The 24,129-nt window shown below is 49.5% G+C and overlaps 1 protein-coding gene across 3 annotated transcripts in view; it reads right to left on the minus strand.

Moving 5' to 3' along the window:
• DLG4 (discs large MAGUK scaffold protein 4) overlaps positions 1 to 24,129 on the minus strand; it is a 169,447-nt gene that overhangs the window by 126,771 nt on the left and 18,547 nt on the right. For 2 of the 3 annotated variants that reach the window (XM_073564932.1, XM_073564931.1), the window contains exon 2: positions 19,484 to 19,648. In XM_073564932.1, the coding sequence (XP_073421033.1) occupies positions 19,484 to 19,648 (165 nt within the window). Of the gene's footprint in view, positions 1 to 9,786; positions 10,490 to 19,483; positions 19,649 to 24,129 lie in introns of those variants that run through there. The other variant, XM_073564933.1, reaches the window with a different exon arrangement.

Consider the following 24,129-nt stretch of genomic DNA (forward strand, 5'->3'; position numbering starts at 1 on the left):
AGGGTGGTATACTGAAACAAGGGAGGAGATGTAGGGTGGTGCTGAGCCATGGAGGGCTTTTTGGGTGAGGGTAATAAGATTATACTGGATTCTGGAGTGGATGGGTAGCCAGTGTAATGACTGGCACAAGGTAGAGGCATCGGTGTAACGATTGGTGAGGAATATGATCCTGGCTGCAGCATTCAAGACAGATTGGAGAGGGGAGAGTTTGGTAAGAGGGAGACCGATTAGAAGAGAGTTACAATAGTCCAGACGAGAATGAATAAGAGAAACAGTAAGAGTTTTTGCGGAGTCAAAAGTAAGAAAAGGTCGAATTCTAGAAATGTTTTTGAGGTGCAGATGACAAGAGCGAGCCACTGATCGAATGTGGGGGGCAAAGGAAAGCTCGGAGTCAAGTATGACCCCAAGACAGCGGGCCTGTTGCTGGGGAGTAATAGTGGAACCACACACAGAAATAGCAATGTCGGGTATAGGTGCATTAGTAGAGGGAGGAAACACCAGGAGTTCAGTCTTTGACAGGTTCAGTTTCAGATATAGTGAGGACATGATATTAGACACAGCGTTTAGACAATCGCCGGTGTTTTCTAGAAAGGCTGGCGTGATGTCAGGAGAAGAAGCGTATAATTGGGTGTCATCAGCATAGAGATGGTACTGGAAACCAAATCTACTGATTGTTTGACCAATAGGGGCAGTGTACAAGGAGAAGAGGAAGGGGCCTAGAACCGATCCTTGAGGAACCCCAACAGTAAGGGGAAGGTGAGAGGAGGAGGAACCGGCAAAAGATACAGTAAAGGAGCGGTCGGAGAGATAGGAGGAGAACCAGGAGAGAACGGTGTCCTTGAGGCCAATGGAATGGAGCATAGTGAGGAGGAGCTGATGATCCACAGTGTCGAATGCTGCAGAGAGATCCAAGAGAATTAGCATGGAGTAGTGACCATTAGATTTAGCTGTTAGCAGATCATTAGAGACTTTAGTGAGGGCAGTTTCAGTGGAGTGTAAAGAGCGGAAACCGGATTGGAGAGGGTTGAGAAGAGAGTTTTCTGAGAGATAGCAGATAAGACGGGAGTGGACCAGGCGTTCCAGGAGTTTAGAGATGAAGGGAAGATTAGAGACAGGTCTATAGTTAGCGGCACAGTTTTGGTCGAGGGATGGTTTTTTAAGTAGTGGATGTATGATGGCATGCTTAAATGAGGAGGGAAAGATACCAGAAGAGAGAGAGAGGTTAAATATTTTAGTTAGGTGAGTGGTGACAGCAGGGGAAAGGGACTGGAGGAGATGTGACGGAAATGGGTCACTGGTGCAAGTAGTTGGGCGAGAAGATGCAAGGAGCCTGCTTACTTCTTCTTCTGTGACTGGTTCAAAATCAGAGAGTGAGCTAGATTCAGTGGGGGAGGGAGGACAGTGCATGGTATGAGGGGATTTGGAGATAATTTCCTGTCGGATCTGGTCAATTTTTTCTTTGAAGTAATTGGCCAGATCGTCAGCTCGGAGCTCCATGGTTGGTGCCTGTACTCTTGGATTGAGTAGAGAATGAAAAGTGTCAAAGAGACGTTTCGGGTTATTGGACAGTGAGGTGATGAGGGTGTTGAAATAGGTTTGTTTGGAGAGGTGAAGGGCAGTGTTGTATGTTCTAAGCATAAATTTATAATGGATGAAATCTTCGGGTAGGTTGGATTTTCTCCACAGATGTTCGGCGCACCTGGAGCACCGCTGCAGGAAACGTGTTTGCACCGTGTGCCAGGGTTGTCGCCGTCTGCGTTGTGGTGTTCTATTTATAGGGGGTGCAAATTCATCCAGGGCAGTTTGAAGTGTTTCATTGTAATGCTTCAGTGCAGAATCAGGACATGAGAGGGAGGAGATAGGGGCCAATGAAGACTGCAAGTTCTTCATAAGTTTCTGGGTGTTAATGGCCTGTATGTTTCTATAAGTCTGGACAGTGGGGGTGACCTGAGCGGCCTGGCAGTTCTTTATAGAGAATGAAAGAAGGTTGTGGTCAGAGAGCGGGAGAGGGGAGTTTGCAAAATCATCCACTGCACAAAGCCGAGAGAAGACCAAGTCGAGGGAGTTTCCGTCTTCATGCGTTGGAGAATTAGTAAGCTGCGAAAGGCCAAACGAGGAGGTTAGAGATAAAGGTGAGTAGCAGATGGGGAGAGGGGAAGAGCAATGGGGATGTTGAAATCTCCCATGATGAGGGTAGGGAGGTCACAGGAGAGAAAATATGGAATCCAAGTGGCAAAATGATCCAGGAACTGATGGGAGGGGCCGGGAGGACGATATACCACCGCCACTCGCATGAATATAGCACCAGTACATATAAAACACAGATGTAGGAGGTAATACCGCTCTATCACGATATAGCACCAGTACATATAAAACACAGATGTAGGAGGGAATACCGCTCTATCACGATATAGCACCAGTACATATATAACACAGATGTAGGAGGTAATACCGCTCTATCACGATATAGCACCAGTACATATATAACACAGATGTAGGAGGTAATACCGCTCTATCACGATATAGCACCAGTACATATAAAACACAGATGTAGGAGGGAATACCGCTCTATCACGATATAGCACCAGTACATATATAACACAGATGTAGGAGGGAATACCGCTCTATCACGATATAGCACCAGTACATATATAACACAGATGTAGGAGGTAATACCGCTCTATCACGATATAGCACCAGTACATATAAAACACAGATGTAGGAGGGAATACCGCTCTATCACGATATAGCACCAGTACATATATAACACAGATGTAGGAGGTAATACCGCTCTATCACGATATAGCACCAGTACATATATAACACAGATGTAGGAGGTAATACCGCTCTATCACGATATAGCACCAGTACATATAAAACACAGATGTAGGAGGTAATACCGCTCTATCACGATATAGCACCAGTACATATAAAACACAGATGTAGGAGGGAATACCGCTCTATCACGATATAGCACCAGTACATATATAACACAGATGTAGGAGGTAATACCGCTCTATCACGATATAGCACCAGTACATATATAACACAGATGTAGGAGGTAATACCACTCTATCACGATATAGCACCAGTACATATATAACACAGATGTAGGAGGTAATACCGCTCTATCACGATATAGCACCAGTACATATAAAACACAGATGTAGGAGGGAATACCGCTCTATCACGATATAGCACCAGTACATATATAACACAGATGTAGGAGGGAATACCGCTCTATCACGATATAGCACCAGTACATATATAACACAGATGTAGGAGGTAATACCGCTCTATCACGATATAGCACCAGTACATATATAACACAGATGTAGGAGGTAATACCGCTCTATCACGATATAGCACCAGTACATATATAACACAGATGTAGGAGGTAATACCGCTCTATCACGATATAGCACCAGTACATATATAACACAGATGTAGGAGGGAATACCGCTCTATCACGATATAGCACCAGTACATATATAACACAGATGTAGGAGGTAATACCGCTCTATCACGATATAGCACCAGTACATATATAACACAGATGTAGGAGGTAATACCGCTCTATCACGATATAGCACCAGTACATATATAACACAGATGTAGGAGGGAATACCGCTCTATCACGATATAGCACCAGTACATATATAACACAGATGTAGGAGGTAATACCGCTCTATCACGATATAGCACCAGTACATATATAACACAGATGTGGGAGGTAATACCACTCTATCACGATATAGCACCAGTACATATATAACACAGATGTAGGAGGTAATACCACTCTATCACGATATAGCACCAGTACATATATAACGCAGATGTAGGAGGTAATACCGCTCTATCACGATATAGCACCAGTACATATATAACACAGATGTAGGAGGGAATACCGCTCTATCACGATATAGCACCAGTACATATATAACACAGATGTGGGAGGTAATACCACTCTATCACGATATAGCACCAGTACATATATAACACAGATGTGGGAGGTAATACCACTCTATCACGATATAGCACCAGTACATATATAACGCAGATGTAGGAGGTAATACCGCTCTATCACGATATAGCACCAGTACATATATAACACAGATGTAGGAGGGAATACCGCTCTATCACGATATAGCACCAGTACATATATAACACAGATGTAGGAGGTAATACCACTCTATCACGATATAGCACCAGTACATATATAACACAGATGTGGGAGGTAATACCACTCTATCACGATATAGCACCAGTACATATATAACACAGATGTAGGAGGTAATACCGCTCTATCACGATATAGCACCAGTACATATATAACACAGATGTAGGAGGGAATACCGCTCTATCACGATATAGCACCAGTACATATATAACGCAGATGTAGGAGGTAATACCGCTCTATCACGATATAGCACCAGTACATATATAACACAGATGTAGGAGGTAATACCACTCTATCACGATATAGCACCAGTACATATATAACACAGATGTAGGAGGTAATACCACTCTATCACGATATAGCACCAGTACATATATAACACAGATGTAGGAGGTAATACCGCTCTATCACGATATAGCACCAGTACATATATAACACAGATGTAGGAGGTAATACCGCTCTATCACGATATAGCACCAGTACATATATAACACAGATGTAGGAGGTAATACCGCTCTATCACGATATAGCACCAGTACATATATAACACAGATGTAGGAGGGAATACCGCTCTATCACGATATAGCACCAGTACATATATAACACAGATGTAGGAGGTAATACCGCTCTATCACGATATAGCACCAGTACATATATAACACAGATGTAGGAGGTAATACCACTCTATCACGATATAGCACCAGTACATATATAACACAGATGTAGGAGGTAATACCGCTCTATCACGATATAGCACCAGTACATATATAACACAGATGTAGGAGGGAATACCGCTCTATCACGATATAGCACCAGTACATATATAACACAGATGTAGGAGGTAATACCGCTCTATCACGATATAGCACCAGTACATATATAACACAGATGTAGGAGGTGATACCGCTCTATCACGATATAGCACCAGTACATATATAACACAGATGTAGGAGGGAATACCGCTCTATCACGATATAGCACCAGTACATATATAACACAGATGTAGGAGGTAATACCGCTCTATCACGATATAGCACCAGTACATATATAACACAGATGTAGGAGGTAATACCACTCTATCACGATATAGTACCAGTACATATATAACACAGATGTAGGAGGGAATACCGCTCTATCACGATATAGTACCAGTACATATATAACACAGATGTAGGAGGTGATACCGCTCTATCACGATATAGCACCAGTACATATATAACACAGATGTAGGAGGGAATACCGCTCTATCACGATATAGCACCAGTACATATATAACACAGATGTAGGAGGTGATACCGCTCTATCACGATATAGCACCAGTACATATATAACACAGATGTAGGAGGGAATACCGCTCTATCACGATATAGCACCAGTACATATATAACACAGATGTAGGAGGTAATACCGCTCTATCACGATATAGCACCAGTACATATATAACACAGATGTAGGAGGTAATACCACTCTATCACGATATAGCACCAGTACATATATAACACAGATGTAGGAGGTAATACCACTCTATCACGATATAGCACCAGTACATATATAACACAGATGTAGGAGGGAATACCGCTCTATCACGATATAGTACCAGTACATATATAACACAGATGTAGGAGGTGATACCGCTCTATCACGATATAGCACCAGTACATATATAACACAGATGTAGGAGGGAATACCGCTCTATCACGATATAGCACCAGTACATATATAACACAGATGTAGGAGGTAATACCGCTCTATCACGATATAGCACCAGTACATATATAACACAGATGTAGGAGGTAATACCACTCTATCACGATATAGCACCAGTACATATATAACACAGATGTAGGAGGTGATACCGCTCTATCACGATATAGCACCAGTACATATATAACACAGATGTAGGAGGTAATACCGCTCTATCACGATATAGCACCAGTACATATATAACACAGATGTAGGAGGGAATACCGCTCTATCACGATATAGCACCAGTACATATATAACACAGATGTAGGAGGTAATACCACTCTATCACGATATAGCACCAGTACATATATAACACAGATGTAGGAGGTAATACCGCTCTATCACGATATAGCACCAGTACATATATAACACAGATGTAGGAGGGAATACCGCTCTATCACGATATAGCACCAGTACATATATAACACAGATGTAGGAGGTAATACCGCTCTATCACGATATAGCACCAGTACATATATAACACAGATGTAGGAGGTAATACCGCTCTATCACGATATAGCACCAGTACATATATAACACAGATGTAGGAGGTAATACCGCTCTATCACGATATAGCACCAGTACATATATAACACAGATGTAGGAGGTAATACCACTCTATCACGATATAGCACCAGTACATATATAACACAGATGTAGGAGGTAATACCGCTCTATCACGATATAGCACCAGTACATATATAACACAGATGTAGGAGGTAATACCGCTCTATCACGATATAGCACCAGTACATATATAACACAGATGTAGGAGGTAATACCACTCTATCACGATATAGCACCAGTACATATATAACACAGATGTAGGAGGGAATACCGCTCTATCACGATATAGCACCAGTACATATATAACACAGATGTAGGAGGTAATACCACTCTATCACGATATAGCACCAGTACATATATAACACAGATGTAGGAGGGAATACTGCTCTATCACGATATAGCACCAGTACATATATAACACAGATGTAGGAGGGAATACCGCTCTATCACGATATAGCACCAGTACATATATAACACAGATGTAGGAGGTAATACCACTCTATCACGATATAGCACCAGTACATATATAACACAGATGTAGGAGGTAATACCACTCTATCACGATATAGCACCAGTACATATATAACACAGATGTAGGAGGGAATACCGCTCTATCACGATATAGCACCAGTACATATATAACACAGATGTAGGAGGGAATACCGCTCTATCACGATATAGCACCAGTACATATATAACACAGATGTAGGAGGGAATACCGCTCTATCACGATATAGCACCAGTACATATATAACACAGATGTAGGAGGGAATACCGCTCTATCACGATATAGCACCAGTACATATATAACACAGATGTAGGAGGGAATACCGCTCTATCACGATATAGCACCAGTACATATATAACACAGATGTAGGAGGGAATACCGCTCTATCACGATATAGCACCAGTACATATATAACACAGATGTAGGAGGGAATACCGCTCTATCACGATATAGCACCAGTACATATATAACACAGATGTAGGAGGTAATACCACTCTATCACGATATAGCACCAGTACATATATAACACAGATGTAGGAGGTAATACCACTCTATCACGATATAGCACCAGTACATATATAACACAGATGTAGGAGGGAATACCGCTCTATCACGATATAGCACCAGTACATATATAACACAGATGTAGGAGGGAATACCGCTCTATCACGATATAGCACCAGTACATATATAACACAGATGTAGGAGGGAATACCGCTCTATCACGATATAGCACCAGTACATATATAACACAGATGTAGGAGGGAATACCGCTCTATCACGATATAGCACCAGTACATATATAACACAGATGTAGGAGGGAATACCGCTCTATCACGATATAGCACCAGTACATATATAACGCAGATGTAGGAGGGAATACCGCTCTATCACGATATAGCACCAGTACATATATAACGCAGATGTAGGAGGGAATACCGCTCTATCACGATATAGCACCAGTACATATATAACGCAGATGTAGGAGGGAATACCGCTCTATCACGATATAGCACCAGTACATATATAACACAGATGTAGGAGGGAATACCGCTCTATCACGATATAGCACCAGTACATATATAACGCAGATGTAGGAGGGAATACCGCTCTATCACGATATAGCACCAGTACATATATAACGCAGATGTAGGAGGGAATACCGCTCTATCACGATATAGCACCAGTACATATATAACACAGATGTAGGAGGGAATACCGCTCTATCACGATATAGCACCAGTACATATATAACACAGATGTAGGAGGGAATACCGCTCTATCACGATATAGCACCAGTACATATATAACGCAGATGTAGGAGGGAATACCGCTCTATCACGATATAGCACCAGTACATATATAACACAGATGTAGGAGGGAATACCGCTCTATCACGATATATCATCACGGCGGCACACTCAGGAGATATAATACTTTATATTGAATTGTAATGACAGTATGGGGAGTCTGAGCACGTATCACAACGTATCACAATGCTCTCCATGATCACTGACCGGTGGCAATCATACAACAAGCAGCGAGCTATGTATGTGACACCATGATATCCTGATACTGAGGCTTCCATGGCTGCCAATACAACAAGCAATCGAAGTGCGTCACAGAAGCGCCACATCTGGGGTCACCTTGTTGCATCTGGGGTCGAGCGCTCGCCGCGCCCCATCTGGGGCCGAGCGCTCGCCGCGCCACATCTGGGGCCGAGCGCTCGCTGCGCCACATCTGGGGCCGAGCGCTCGCCGCGCCACATCTGGGGTCGAGCGCTCTTCGTGCCGCATCTGGGGTCGAGCGCTCACCGTGCCGCATCTGGGGATGAGTGCTCACCGTGCCGCATCTGGGGATGAGTGCTCACCGTGCCACATCTGGGGTCGAGCGCTCTTCTTGCAGCATCTGGGGTCGAGCGCTCACCGTGTTGCATCTGGGGATGAGTGCTCACCGTGCCACATCTGGGGTTGAGCGCTCTTCGTGCCGCATCTGGGGTCGAGCGCTCACCGTGCCGCATCTGGGGTCGAGCGCTCACCGTGCCGCATCTGGGGATGAGTGCTCACCGTGCCGCATCTGGGGATGAGTGCTCACCGTGCCACATCTGGGGTCGAGCGCTCACCGTGCCGCATCTGGGGTCGAGCGCTCTTCGTGCCGCATCTGGGGTTGAGCGCTCACCGTGTTGCATCTGGGGATGAGTGCTCACCGTGCCACATCTGGGGTTGAGCGCTCACCGTGCCGCATCTGGGGTCGAGCGCTCACCGTGTTGCATCTGGGGATGAGTGCTCACCGTGCCACATCTGGGGTCGAGCGCTCTTCGTGCCGCATCTGGGGTCGAGCGCTCACCGTGCCGCATCTGGGGTCGAGCGCTCACCGTGCCGCATCTGGGGATGAGTGCTCACCGTGCCACATCTGGGGTCGAGCGCTCTTCGTGCCGCATCTGGGGTTGAGCGCTCACCGTGTTGCATCTGGGGATGAGTGCTCACCGTGCCACATCTGGGGTTGAGCGCTCACCGCGCCGCATCTGGGATCGAGCGCTCACCGAGCCGTACATGGGAATAAGCACTTGCCATGCCGCATCCATCGGTGCACGCTCACCATGTTGCATTTGTGGGTGCACGCTCATTGTTCGCATACACACTCATCTTGTCACGTCTGTGCGCGCACGCTTACTGTGCAGCATCTGTCGCTGCACGCTCACCTTGCGCTTCTTTGGGTGCACGCTCACCCTGCCGCATCTATGGATGCACACTCACTATGCCACAACTCACACTCACTAACTCACCGGCTGCCTCTGCTTCTTGGCTTTCCTGACGTTGCTTATGAAGCGTCTCCCCATTTTTTTGGCGTACCATACAGACACAAACATCTCTCCCCCCGATCTCCAGAGAAGGAGGGGGCTGTGGAAAGTGAGTGAGGAACGGAGGGAGGAGAAAAAGATGGGACAAGAGAAAAGACGAGAGACAGGGAGGAACCGTGCGCAGTAAGAGGTAGCGGGGAGGAGGCTGGGGGACCGCTGTCACTCCACCACACAAAGGCCAGGGACAAGGCAGGAACGCTCCGTCATCTTCGTGCAGGGGGACCTCATATTGGGGTGGTCTCTGCCCCTTAATTCGTCACATTACAGAATCCAGATGGAGGAGGAGGAGGGAGATGCAGGCATTGAGGGGGCGAGAGAAAGCAGCAGCAAGCGCAAGGATGCGGCGTCTGGTGCTGATGCTGCTGCGAGATCCAGGAACATCCAGCGATGAGTGACACAGAGAAATACGGAGAAGACAGGGTTCCGCAGAGCGAGGGGGAGGGTGCAGATGACGGAGCAGGGTGAGCACCACCGATGAATGGAGAGGTGACTGCAACCAGGCAACGAGGGGGAAGCCGCTCCAAGAATGGAGGAGGAAGGAAAGGAACAGAGGAGGTGGAAGGAAGGGAGCAGGCAGAGAAGAGGAGAAGAGCAGAGAGGAGGATGCGGGAGGGATCCCAGAGAGAGGAGGATGCGGGAGGGATCCCAGAGAGAGGGGGATGCGGGAGGGATCCCAGAGAGAGAGGGGGATGCGGGAGGGATCCCAGAGAGAGGGGGATGCGGGAGGGATCCCAGAGAGAGGGGGATGCGGGAGGGATCCCAGAGAGAGGGGGATGCGGGAGGGATCCCAGAGAGAGGGGGATGCGGGAGGGATCCCAGAGAGAGGAGGATGCGGGAGGGATCCCAGAGAGAGGAGGATGCGGGAGGGATCCCAGAGAGAGAGGAGGATGCGGGAGGGATCCCAGAGAGAGGGGGATGCGGGAGGGATCCCAGAGAGAGGGGGATGCGGGAGGGATCCCAGAGAGAGGAGGATGCGGGAGGGATCCCAGAGAGAGGGGGATGCGGGAGGGATCCCAGAGAGAGGGGGATGCGGGAGGGATCCCAGAGAGAGGAGGATGCGGGAGGGATCCCAGAGAGAGGGGGATGCGGGAGGGATCCCAGAGAGAGGGGGATGCGGGAGGGATCCCAGAGAGAGGGGGATGCGGGAGGGATCCCAGAGAGAGGGGGATGCGGGAGGGATCCCAGAGAGAGGAGGATGCGGGAGGGATCCCAGAGAGAGGGGGATGCGGGAGGGATCCCAGAGAGAGGGGGATGCGGGAGGGATCCCAGAGAGAGGGGGATGCGGGAGGGATCCCAGAGAGAGGAGGATGCGGGAGGGATCCCAGAGAGAGGAGGATGCGGGAGGGATCCCAGAGAGAGAGGGGGATGCGGGAGGGATCCCAGAGAGAGAGGGGGATGCGGGAGGGATCCCAGAGAGAGAGGGGGATGCGGGAGGGATCCCAGAGAGAGAGGGGGATGCGGGAGGGATCCCAGAGAGAGGGGGATGCGGGAGGGATCCCAGAGAGAGAGGGGGATGCGGGAGGGATCCCAGAGAGAGGGGGATGCGGGAGGGATCCCAGAGAGAGGGGGATGCGGGAGGGATCCCAGAGAGAGGGGGATGCGGGAGGGATCCCAGAGAGAGGAGGATGCGGGAGGGATCCCAGAGAGAGGGGGATGCGGGAGGGATCCCAGAGAGAGGGGGATGCGGGAGGGATCCCAGAGAGAGGGGGATGCGGGAGGGATCCCAGAGAGAGGGGGATGCGGGAGGGATCCCAGAGAGAGGGGGATGCGGGAGGGATCCCAGAGAGGGGAGGATGCGGGAGGGATCCCAGAGAGAGGAGGATGCGGGAGGGATCCCAGAGAGAGGAGGATGCGGGAGGGATCCCAGAGAGAGGGGGATGCGGGAGGGATCCCAGAGAGAGGGGAATGCGGGAGGGATCCCAGAGAGAGGGGAATGCGGGAGGGATCCCAGAGAGAGGGGGATGCGGGAGGGATCCCAGAGAGAGGGGGATGCGGGAGGGATCCCAGAGAGAGGGGGATGCGGGAGGGATCCCAGAGAAGGGGAAGACCAAAAAAAGGCAGATGGCTGGAGAGGACGAGAATGACGGGAATATACAGGGAGGACGAGAATGACGGGAATATACAGGGAGGACGAGAATGACGGGAATATACAGGGAGGACGAGAATGACGGGAATATACAGGGAGGACGAGAATGACGGGAATATACAGGGAGGACGAGAATGACGGGAATATACAGGGAGGACGAGAATGACGGGAATATACAGGGAGGACGAGAATGACGGGAATATACAGGGAGGACGAGAATGACGGGAATATACAGGGAGGACGAGAATGACGGGAATATACAGGGAGGACGAGAATGACGGGAATATACAGGGAGGACGAGAATGACGGGAATATACAGGGAGGACGAGAATGACGGGAATATACAGGGAGGACGAGAATGACGGGAATATACAGGGAGGATGAGAATGACGGGAATATACAGGGAGGATGAGAATGACGGGAATATACAGGGAGGATGAGAATGACGGGAATATACAGGGAGGATGAGAATGACGGGAATATACAGGGAGGATGAGAATGACCGGGATGTACAGGGAGGATGAGAATGACGGGAATATACAGGGAGGATGAGAATGACGGGAATATACAGGGAGGATGAGAATGACGGGAATATACAGGGAGGATGAGAATGACGGGAATATACAGGGAGGATGAGAATGACGGGAATATACAGGGAGGATGAGAATGACGGGAATATACAGGGAGGATGAGAATGACGGGAAAATACAGGGAGGATGAGAATGATGGGAATATATAGGGAGGATGAGAATGACGGGAATATACAGGGAGGATGAGAATGACGGGAAAATACAGGGAGGATGAGAATGATGGGAATATATAGGGAGGATGAGAATGACGGGAATATACAGGGAGGATGAGAATGATGGGAATATACAGGGAGGACGAGAATGACGGGAATATACAGGGAGGATGAGAATGACTGGAATATACAGGGAGGATGAGAATGACGGGAATATACAGGGAGGATGAGAATGACGGGAAAATACAGGGAGGATGAGAATGACTAGAATATACAGGGAGGATGAGAATGACGGGAATATACAGGGAGGATGAGAATGACGGGAATATACAGGGAGGATGAGAACGACAGGGATATACAGAGAGTATGAGAATGATGGGAATATACAGGGAGGATGAGAATGATCAGGATGTACAGGGAGGATGAGGATGATCAGGATGTACAGAGGAGAATGACGGTGATACACAGGGAGGATGAGAATGATCGGGATGTACAGAGAGGAGGAGAATGATGGGGATATACAGAGAGGAGGTGAATGATTGGGATGTACATGGATGATGAGAATGACGGATATGGGGAGATAATGAGAATGACAGGGATGTACAGAGAGGAAGAGAAAGGTGGGTCAGGAGCCAATCCACATGGTAACGTAATTAGCGCGGAGGTTGTGGCAGTACGTTATAGAGCAAGGAGAAACAAAACTAGTAAATTTATAGATTTATTCCGAAAGGATAGGCAGAGTTTCCAAAAATATAACAGATGTTACAAAAAGAAACAAGACACAGTACATACAATTACAAAATAAAGTGGATTAAAATAAGAACTTACACTTATGAGTCCATAGCAAGCAGTGTGGAGGAGGGGAAAGGCGCTCCTTCCCCAAGGGGAAATGGTCTATCAGCACAGCTTCCTAGCTGGCAGCCTGGGCAAAAGACCCCCCCCTTTGTCTGGGCCTCTGAGCTTTATACCTTTGCCCAAAACCAAGGGTCTCCCCCTCGATGATATCACAGGGTAGGCTAAGCTATGGAATGTACTCCTCTTTACAAAAGTTACTAAAAACTTCTGCAGGCCATATCTAGGGCTGTGAGTCTCACACCGTGGCGGTAGGAGCGTTATAGATTTTCTGACAAAATTAGCTTTCATTTGCCTAAACATGTTGTGGCTGTGTGGCATGGTCGGGTAGAAATCAGTTTCTCGGATTCTGGTGGTCGCAGAAGTCGCCAAATGCCCGTTGTGAATAGTTTTAATAATGCAGATTCCAAAAATATATGTGTCCTGCTCCTATGACTATTCTGTGTTATTAAATTTGGGTTTTGAAGGAACAAAGTAAGCATGTGCTCAAACCTTCACTTCCTGTTTGAGCCGGCCAGACCAGGGTCTCACATTACACAAGCTGGGATAGGGGGAGGGGTGAGTGGACATTCCATCAGGGGGGTAAAAGGGAGGGGGTTGGACGCTGCAGCTATGTGCCTGTACATAGAATGTAACATATTCATATTTTCCTGTCACCTCCCCCTTGTGGACTGTGCAACGGAGGCAGCACCTGTGCTTAACGGTAAAGTCGAGGCTCCAGCGTAGTAACCTTCCGTTGGTGTCGGACATGGTGTGCAGCCAGCTCAGGGGGTTGTGGTCGGTCACCACGGAGGTGCGCCCCGTACAGGTAGGGCTGCAAACGTTGCAGGGCCCAAACCATGGCCAGGCACTCCTCTATGGTGGAATAGGCTACTTCCCTCGGCAGACGCTTCCGGCTCAGATACAACATGGGGTGCTCTTGGTTCCCCGAGTCGACCTGGCTAAGCACAGCGGCCAAACTCATTGGCGTCAGTCTGTACTAAGAACGGCCGACTTCTGTCAACTGCCCTTAGCACAGGAGAGCTGCTCAGGGCTGTTTTCAATGCCCAAAAGGTCACCTCACAGTCTTTGGTCCAATCAACTGTATGGGGTAGCTTTTTCATGGTGAGGTCCATCAAGGGATTCGCAAGGCTACTATGGTTTTGTACAAAGCGCCTATAGTACCCTGCAGTGCCCAAGAAGGACATCACCTGCTTCTTGGTCCTACGGGTGGGCCAGGACTTAATAGCATCCACTTTCTCAGGCTCTGGCCTACCCGGTGCCCCAGGTAGTGGACCTCTCTCATGCCCATCTGGCACTTTCGCAGCTTGATGGTCAGGCCTGTTTGGTGGATGCGCCCGAGCATCTCCTGGAGATGCTGAAGGTGTTCCTCCCAGGAGTAACTGAAGACGGCAATGTCATCCAGGTACGCCACCGCACACCTCTCCAGTCCCTGAAGCAGGTGGTTGACCATCCACTGGAATGTGGCAGGGGCATTCATCATGCCAAAAGGCATGACCGTGGACTCTTACAGTCCGAAGGGGGTGATAAAGGTGAACTTCTCCTGTGCCTCGGGGCTCAGGGGAATCTGCCAATATCCCTGACTCAGATCCATAATGGATAGATAGTGCACACCAGCTAACCGCTCAAGCAGCTTCTCGATATGTGGCATTGGGTGCGCATCAGCCGCTGTGATGGCGTTGAGCCCCCTGTAGTCCACACAGAACCGTGTGGTCCGATCCTTCTTTGGCACCAGGACTAGAGGCGAGGCCAACGTGCTCTTGGACCATTGAATCACCCCCAGCTGCAACATCTCATCAATCTCCTGGCGCATGACCTGCTGCACTTCGTCAGAGATATGATAGGATATCCGCCGGATTGGGGCATGATTCCCGGTGTTCACCTCATGGACCGCTACCCCAGTCCTTCCAGGTCTGTTGGTAAACACGGCCCAGAGGGATTCCAGCATGGCACATTGCTGCGACCGCTAGTGTGCGGATAGCGAGGCGCTTACCTCCACATCCTCCATGGACCCGCTGGCATTAGTTTGGCCCAGCATGTCCAGGAGGGGTCTTCCTCCCATCGGGCGGGTTGCAGACCGGTAGGATGCAGGCTCCATGTTCCTGATGAGCTTTCATCATATTGACGTGGAATGCCTTGCGCATACCCCGAGCGTGGTCAAGAGTGACCACATAGGTGACTAGGTTGAGCTGTTGGTGTATGATGTACGGGTTTTCACAGGCCGCCTGAAACTTATCTTTTGGTACGGGGACCAGCACCCACACGTTCTGACCCACCTGGTAGGTCCGTTCCCAGGTGCTCTAGTCATACCAGTGCCTCCGGTCAGCCTGGACCTGCGCCATGTTGTCATGCACCAACTGCGTCTAGGTCTGCATCGTCACGGAAGCGCATGACATACTCCATGATGGGACACTTCTGAAGGGTTCGGCTCTTCTTCCCAGTATTCCCTTACCAACCCAAGGGGTCCCCCGAGATCGAAGGGGGAAAACCCCGTTGAGGCCTGCGGAATTTCTTGGTAAGCAAATAGCAAGTGTGGGAGGTACCGCTCCGCTCCCAGTCGCACCCCTGGGTCTCAACCAGCATTTTTAGCATCTGTTTGAGGGTACTGTTGAAGCGCTCACACAATCCATTGGTTTAAGGGTGATACGCACTCGATAGCAGATGATTCACCTCCATTTTCTTACAAAGAGCCTCCATTAGGCGAGACATAAATTGAGTCCACTGGTTGGTAAGCATCTCCCAGGGAAATCCTACTTGTGAGAAGATGGCCAACAGGGCATCCGCCACCATATCCACCCTTGTTGAGAACAGAGCCACTGCCTCCGGGTACCTCTACCACAGTGAGGATGTAATGCTTTCCAGAGCTGCTGGGAATGGCCAGTGGTCCGACAATGTCCACAGCGATCCTCTGGAAAGGTTACTCTATCAATGTCCAAGAGATCATGGGAGCAGGCCCTGACTTCCCCACTCTTTGACATGTGATACAGGAGTGGCCGTAGTCTGTTACATCTGTCCCCAATTTGGGCCAAAAGAAGTGTTGAAACAGCCGGGCCTTAGTTTTGCTGATCCCCAAGTGTCAAGCGAGAGGAATCTCAAGGGAAATCCATAACTCACCTCTAAAATTGGTAGGGTATGACCAGCTGTCTTTCCATCAACCATTCCTGTAGGGATTTACCGGGCACAGTCTCCCGGTACAACCTCCCTTGTTCCCAGAACACCCTCTCCTTATCAGTCTCGAAGGTGGGCTTCTCGGGGAGGTTTCTCAAGGCCTCCAGGCTAGCATCTGAGTGCAGAGCAGCCAGGAACTCCTGGCTGGAGGCAGCCAGAAGTGATGTTAAGGTCCCTCCCTCACGGGGACTCTCTGGGACCTGCTCTGGGTCTGCTTCCGGTTCAGTCATCCCTCTGACCGAGGAGGGCCCAGTAGGCAGGGTGTTACCTGCATTCTGTGCACTCTTACTACAGGTGACAGTGGCTAGATAGGCTGTCTCCCCAGGTATTACCCCAGTCCCATTAGCCTGTTTGACCATGGGTACAACCTCCCACTCCACCCCCATCACCTTTCGATCAGTGCTATATATGGGGCAGTTACCTTCGGAAAGGACACCTTCCTGTGTGGCAATGGCCAGTTGTACGGCATCACCTTCTTCATAGTTCCTGTGCCTCTCCCCATTTACATCCTGTTAGGGGTTCCTCAGCCAGATCACCCAGCAGCGTGAAGTGGCTGAGTATTCCTGTACCTTCAGATACATAATTATTATCAGGTAAATCATTAACAGGCAAATCACTGTCAGGTAAATCATTAATAGGTAAAGCATGCATATTCACATCATTATCATTACCCTCAGTATCAACAAGGCTCCAGCGTAGCAACCTTCCGTTGGTTCCGGACACTGTGTGCAGCCAGCTCAGAGGGTTGTGGTCGGTTACCACGGTGAAGGTGCGCCCGTACAGGTAGGGCTGCAAACGTTGCAGTGCCCACACCATGGCCAGGCACTCCTTCTCGATGGTGGAGTATGCCACTTCCCTAGGCAGAAGTTTCCGAGCTCAAGTACAACACGGGGTGCTCCTGGTTCCTCGAGTCGACCTGGCTGAGTACAGCACCGAGGCCAAACTCGCTGGCGTCGGTCTGTACCAGGAATGGGCGACAGCTGTCGACTGCTTTCAACACTGGAGAGTTGCACAGGGCTGTTTTCAAAGCTCGGAAGGCCGCCTCGCAGCCAGCCGTCCAGTTGACTGCATGGGGCAGTCTCCGCTTGGTGAGGTCCGTCAAGGGTTTTGCAAGGGAGCTATAGTCCTGTACGAACCGCCTATAGTACCCTGCAGTGCCCAAGAAGGACATCACCTGTTTCTTGGTCCTGGGGTGGGCCAGGACACGATTGTGTCCACTTTCTCCAGCTCTGGACTCATGGAACCCCCGCCTACTCGGTGCCCCAGGTAGTGGACCTCGCTCATGCCCATTTGGGGGGGAGGAGCTGTAGTCTCATGTTACAGGCTGTGAGTGAAGAAATGTGTAGCTGCTAGCAGGCTGACAAGAAGGGGAAAAGGAAGGGGGGGTCGCTAGTCGCTGGCAGCTATGAAATTATTCTAGAAAAGTCTAATAACAAGGAACATCATACATGATACTTTACATTATCGTTACACTTAGCACTCATCTTTTTTGTCTAAAATAAAATTCCACTGATGGTTGCAAATTATTCTATTAGAGTGTGCAATGAATTTTTGCTATTTATTTCAGGGACCACCACAGTCCATTCTACCAGCACCTCGCTTCTACAGTGACCTTGAGTGCACACCAAAACCTACTCTACTTATAACCGTCCCATACACCAGAGATGACCCTATAACCGTCCTATACAGAAGGCACGACCCTATAATCATCCTATACAGGAGACATGACCCTATAACTGTCTTATATAACAGATGCAACCCTATAACCATCCTATACACCAGATGCGACACTATAACCGACCTATACAGGAGGCATGACCCTATAACTGTCCTATATAACAGATGCAACCCTATATCCGTCCTATACACCAGATACGACCCTATAACCGTCCTATACAGGAGGCATGACCCTATAACCATCCTATGTAACAGATGCAACCCTATAACCATCCTATGCACCAGATGTGACCCTATAACCATCCTATACAGAAGGCACAACCCTATAACCGTTCTATATAACAGACGCAACCCTATAACCGTCCTATACACCAAGACACGACCCTATAACAGTCCTATACAGGAGGCACGACCCTATAACCGTCCTATATAACAGATGCAATCCTATAACCATCCTATACACCAGATGCGACCCTATAACCGTCCTATACAGGAGGCATGACCCTATAACCGTCCTATATAACAGATGCAACCCTATAACCGTCCTATACACCAAGACACGACCCTATTACCGTCCTATACACCAGATGCGACCCTATAACCGTCCTATACACCAGACACGACCGTATAAATGTCCTATACACCAGATGCGACCCTATAACCGTCCTATACACCAGGTGTGACCCTATAACCGTCCTATACAGGAGGCATGACCCTATAACCGTCCTATATAACAGATGCAACCCTATAACCGTCCTATACACCAAGACACAACCCTATTACGTCCTATACACCAGATGCGACCCTATAACCGTCCTATACACCAGACACGACCATATTACCGCCCTATACACCTGACCCCACCATATTCCCATCCCATCCTACACAAGACCCTGTAACCGTTGGACATGGTCTGGTTCTCCAGTGGATATCTTGTAGGCAGACGGGCTTTGACATTTCGTCCACCATAATCACGAGGTTGGTACATACACGTTCACCATCGTAGGTGGAGCAGTATCTCCCCTGCTTTCTTCAGACCCTGCAGAGACTGAAGCAGCTTCTGTGATTGTCAGGTCCAGAGGTGATGCGGCACTTACCTTCATTGGGGAGATATGTGAATGGGAGACGTATCCATGGACATTTTCTATCTGGGACAAGTTCTTCTCGGACACATGTACGAGCTCTGGAGCTTTCATAGGGTTGGCCAAATGAGCCGGACTGTGTTCCAAAGGGGGGGAATCATCGTCCTGGTACCGGTATTTCTGGAAGAAAAGAATGCTAAATAAGTATGAGCTCAAAATATAAATTACTGTGATCCTCGCATAATACAGTCACCATCGTGATGTTTACCATACAGCGACCATGATCCGTGCACCATAGTCACCATCTTGATCTGCCCACCATAGTCACCATCGTGATCCGCGCACCATAGTCACCATCTTGATCCGCCCACCATAGTCACCATCGTGATCCGTGCACCATAGTCACCATCTTGATCCGCCCACCATACCGTCACCATCATGATCCGCGCACCATACAGTCACCCCTGTGATCCGCGCACCATACCGTCACCCCTGTGATCCGCACACCATACAGTCACCCCTGTGATCCGCGCACCATACAGTCACCCCTGTGATCCGCACACCATACCGTCACCATCATGATCCGCGCACCATACAGTCACCCCTGTGATCCGCGCACCATACCGTCACCCCTGTGATCCGCACACCATACAGTCACCCCTGTGATCCGCGCACCATACAGTCACCCCTGTGATCCGCACACCATACAGTCACCCCTGTGATCCGCACACCATACAGTCACCCCTGTGATCCGCACACCATACAGTCACCCCTGTGATCCGCACACCATACAGTCACCATCATGATCCGCGCACCATACTGTCACCCCTGTGATCCGCACACCATACAGTCACCCCTGTGATCCGCGCACCATACAGTCACCCCTGTGATCCGTGTACCATACAGTCACCCCTGTGATCCGTGCACCATACAGCCACCCTTGTGATCCGTGCACCATACCGTCACCCCTGTGATCCGCGCACCATACCGTCACCCCTGTGATCCGTGCACCATACCGTCACCCCTGTGATCCGCGCACCATACCGTCACCCCTGTGATCCGTGCACCATACCGTCACCCCTGTGATCCGTGCACCATACCGTCACCCCTGTGATCCATGCACCAGTCACCCCTGTGATCCATGCACCATACAGTCACCCCTGTGATCCGTGCACCAGTCACCCCTGTGATCCGTGCACCAGTCACCCCTGTGATCCGTGCACCAGTCACCCCTGTGATTAGGGTACCATACTGTCAGCCCTGTGATCCGTGCACCAGTCACCCCTGTGATCCGTGCACCATACAGTCACCTCTGTGATCCGTGCACCATACAGTCACCCCTGTGATTCGTGTACCATACCGTCACCGTGATCAGTGCACCAGTCACCCCTGTGATTAGGGTACCATACTGTCAGCCCTGTGATCCGTGCACCAGTCACCCCTGTGATCCGTGCACCATACAGTCACCTCTGTGATCCGTGCACCATACAGTCACCTCTGTGATCCGTGCACCATACAGTCACCCCTGTGATTCGTGTACCATACCGTCACCGTGATCAGTGCACCAGTCACCCCTGTGATCCGTGCACCATACCGTCACCCTTGTGATCCGTGCACCATACAGTCACCCCTGTGATCCGTGCACCATACAGTCACCCCTGTGATCCGTGCACCATACCGTCACCCTTGTGATCCGTGCACCATACAGTCACCTGTGATCCGTGCACCATACAGTCACCCCTGTGATCCGTGCACCATACAGTCACCCCTGTGATCCGTGCACCATACAGCCACCCCTGTGATCTGTGCACCATACCGTCACCCGTGATCCGTGCACCATACCGTCACCCGTGATCCGTGCACCAGTCACCCCTGTGATCCGTGCACCATACAGTCACCCCTGTGATCCGTGCACCATACAGTCACCCCTGTGATCCGTGCACCATACAGTCACCCCTGTGATCCGTGCACCATACAGTCACCCCTGTGATCCGTGCACCATACAGTCACCTGTGATCCGTGCACCATACAGCCACCCCTGTGATCTGTGCACCATACCATCACCCCTGTGATCCGTGCACCATACCGTCACCGTGATCCGTGCACCAGTCACCCCTGTGATCCGTGCACCATACCGTCACCCTTGTGATCCGTGCACCATACAGTCACCTGTGATCCGTGCACCAGTCACCCCTGTGATCCGTGCACCATACAGTCACCCGTGATCCGTGCACCATACAGTCACCCCTGTGATCCGCGCACCATACAGTCACCCCTGTGATCCGCGCACCATACCGTCACCCCTGTGATCCGTGCACCATACAGTCACCCCTGTGATCCGTGCACCATACAGTCACCCCTGTGATCCGTGCACCATACAGTCACCCCTGTGATCCGTGCACCATACAGTCACCTGTGATCCGTGCACCATACAGTCACCCCTGTGATCCGTGCACCAGTCACCCCTGTGATCTGTGCACCATACAGTCACCCCTGTGATTCGTGCACCATACAGTCACCCCTGTGATCCGCGCACCATACAGTCACCCCTGTGATCCGCGCACCATACAGTCACCCCTGTGATCCGCGCACCATACAGTCACCCCTGTGATCCGCGCACCATACCGTCACCCCTGTGATCCGCGCACCATACAGTCACCCCTGTGATCCGCGCACCATACAGTCACCCCTGTGATCCGCGCACCATACAGTCACCCGTGATCCGCGCACCATACAGTCACCCCTGTGATCCGCGCACCATACCGTCACCCCTGTGATCCGCGCACCATACCGTCACCCCTGTGATCCGCGCACCATACAGTCACCCCTGTGATCCGCGCACCATACAGTCACCCCTGTGATCCGCGCACCATACAGTCACCCCTGTGATCCGCGCACCATACAGTGTAGTGTCGCCCTGTGGATGCATTTGTCGCACAGTGTACAGTCAGCACTATGATCATGTGTATCCTGACATGACTTTCAGCACGGGTTATTCACGGAGAACACTGTAATAAGCCATGAGTCCAGCAGGGGGTGCAAGCACAGCACATAACGTGCACCGCCAATGCTCTGCACACAGTATTCAAGGCGGACAGTGAGCGCAACCTTCCTCCATCAGCAGCCGCATGACCCCAGGAGACCAGCAGGGCCTGGTGCAAGGCTTCTATGGGGGACACAACCTACCCGGAGGTCTCACACAGTCGTGACCGTCTCTTACAGCCGTCTACAGTCACTAATGGAGGCTCCGTCTCGTCATTAGGCGGTGTGCGCACGGGGCGGATTCGGCCTCTCGCGGCAGAAATCACCGTGGAAAATCTGTGCGCTTTTTATGTGGTTTTGAGGCAGATTTGTAAGATGAATATATATAATTACGAAAAAAGAATTGTGCTGTCATTACCCTGCCAACCTCTTCTTTTACATTCTCCATTGAGGCCATAAAATCAGTACTATAGTGACTATAATAATACACGTAACGCACACACCATAACATGTGGTCAGTAGTTTATAGAATAAAAGACAAATTTACATTTTACTCAAAAATATATATAGAGAAAAATCAGAGAAAGTGAAAAGCTTGCAGTGGTCTCTTAGTTTTTGGCAGAGCTGAATATGCACACCTATATGTGTCAGCCAGATAGCCTCATTAATAAAATGGTACATAAAGAGTTAACTAAAAGACACACACTAAATTCACGCGAGACACAATATCTGTTTATCTTTCTAAAAAAAATTTAAAAAATTGCATGGGCTCCCGTGTAATTTTCATAACCAGCAGAGGGAAAGCTGACGGCTGATGTTAATATTCTGGGAAGGAGCCAATAGCCATAAAGGTTCCCAGGGTATTAATATTATCTCATAGATGTTTGCTTAGCCTTTACTGGTAAATTTACAGAGGAAACCCAGAAAAAAAATTGACATGGGGTTCCCCTATAAAATTGAGCCAAAGGCTAGGCAGACTGCTGCGGGCTAATATTAATAGCCTGGGAAGGGGCCATGTATATTGGCACCCCCCAGGCTAAAAAACAGCTCTCAGCTGCCCCAGAAATGGCGCATCTTATAGATGTGCCAGTTCTGGCACTTAGCCTTGCTCTTCCCACTTTCCATGTAGCGGTGGCAAGTGGGGTAATATTTGTGAGGTTGGTGTCACCTGTGTATTGACCAGTGACATCAAGCCAACGGCTTAGTAATGGAGAAACATCAATAAGACACCAATCCATTACTAATCCTATAGTTACATAGTAAATAAACACAGCTAGAATAAAGTCCTGTATTAGAAATAATCACACAGACTCCTTTATTGACTCTTAACCATACTTACTGCATCACCGAATCCCTAGTCTCCTGCAACAAAAATAAAGTAATAAACCAACATAAATACTCCCTGTCCAGCGTAGTCCATTTACCGAGTGTCCCACAATGATCTCAAATGTAGAACAGTCACATCAGGAGATGTGACCGTTCTTCCCGGCCGCCGGCGATACACTGCGCAAGCGATTATCTCCTGTCAGTGTATCACAGAGTATACCGGAGTTCGTGCTCTTACGGCACCGCTGCGTGAGAATTTTCTCATGCAGAGGTTCAGCAAGTGACAGCACGAACTCCAGTGAACTCTCACGGCGGCGCAGTGATTATGTCCTGTCATTGTATCACCAGAGGGC

The sequence above is a fragment of the Dendrobates tinctorius genome, unplaced genomic scaffold (genome assembly GCF_039654945.1).
Source record: "Dendrobates tinctorius isolate UK_male_01 unplaced genomic scaffold, ASM3965494v1 ptg000502l, whole genome shotgun sequence".
Taxonomy (NCBI): domain Eukaryota; kingdom Metazoa; phylum Chordata; class Amphibia; order Anura; family Dendrobatidae; genus Dendrobates; species Dendrobates tinctorius.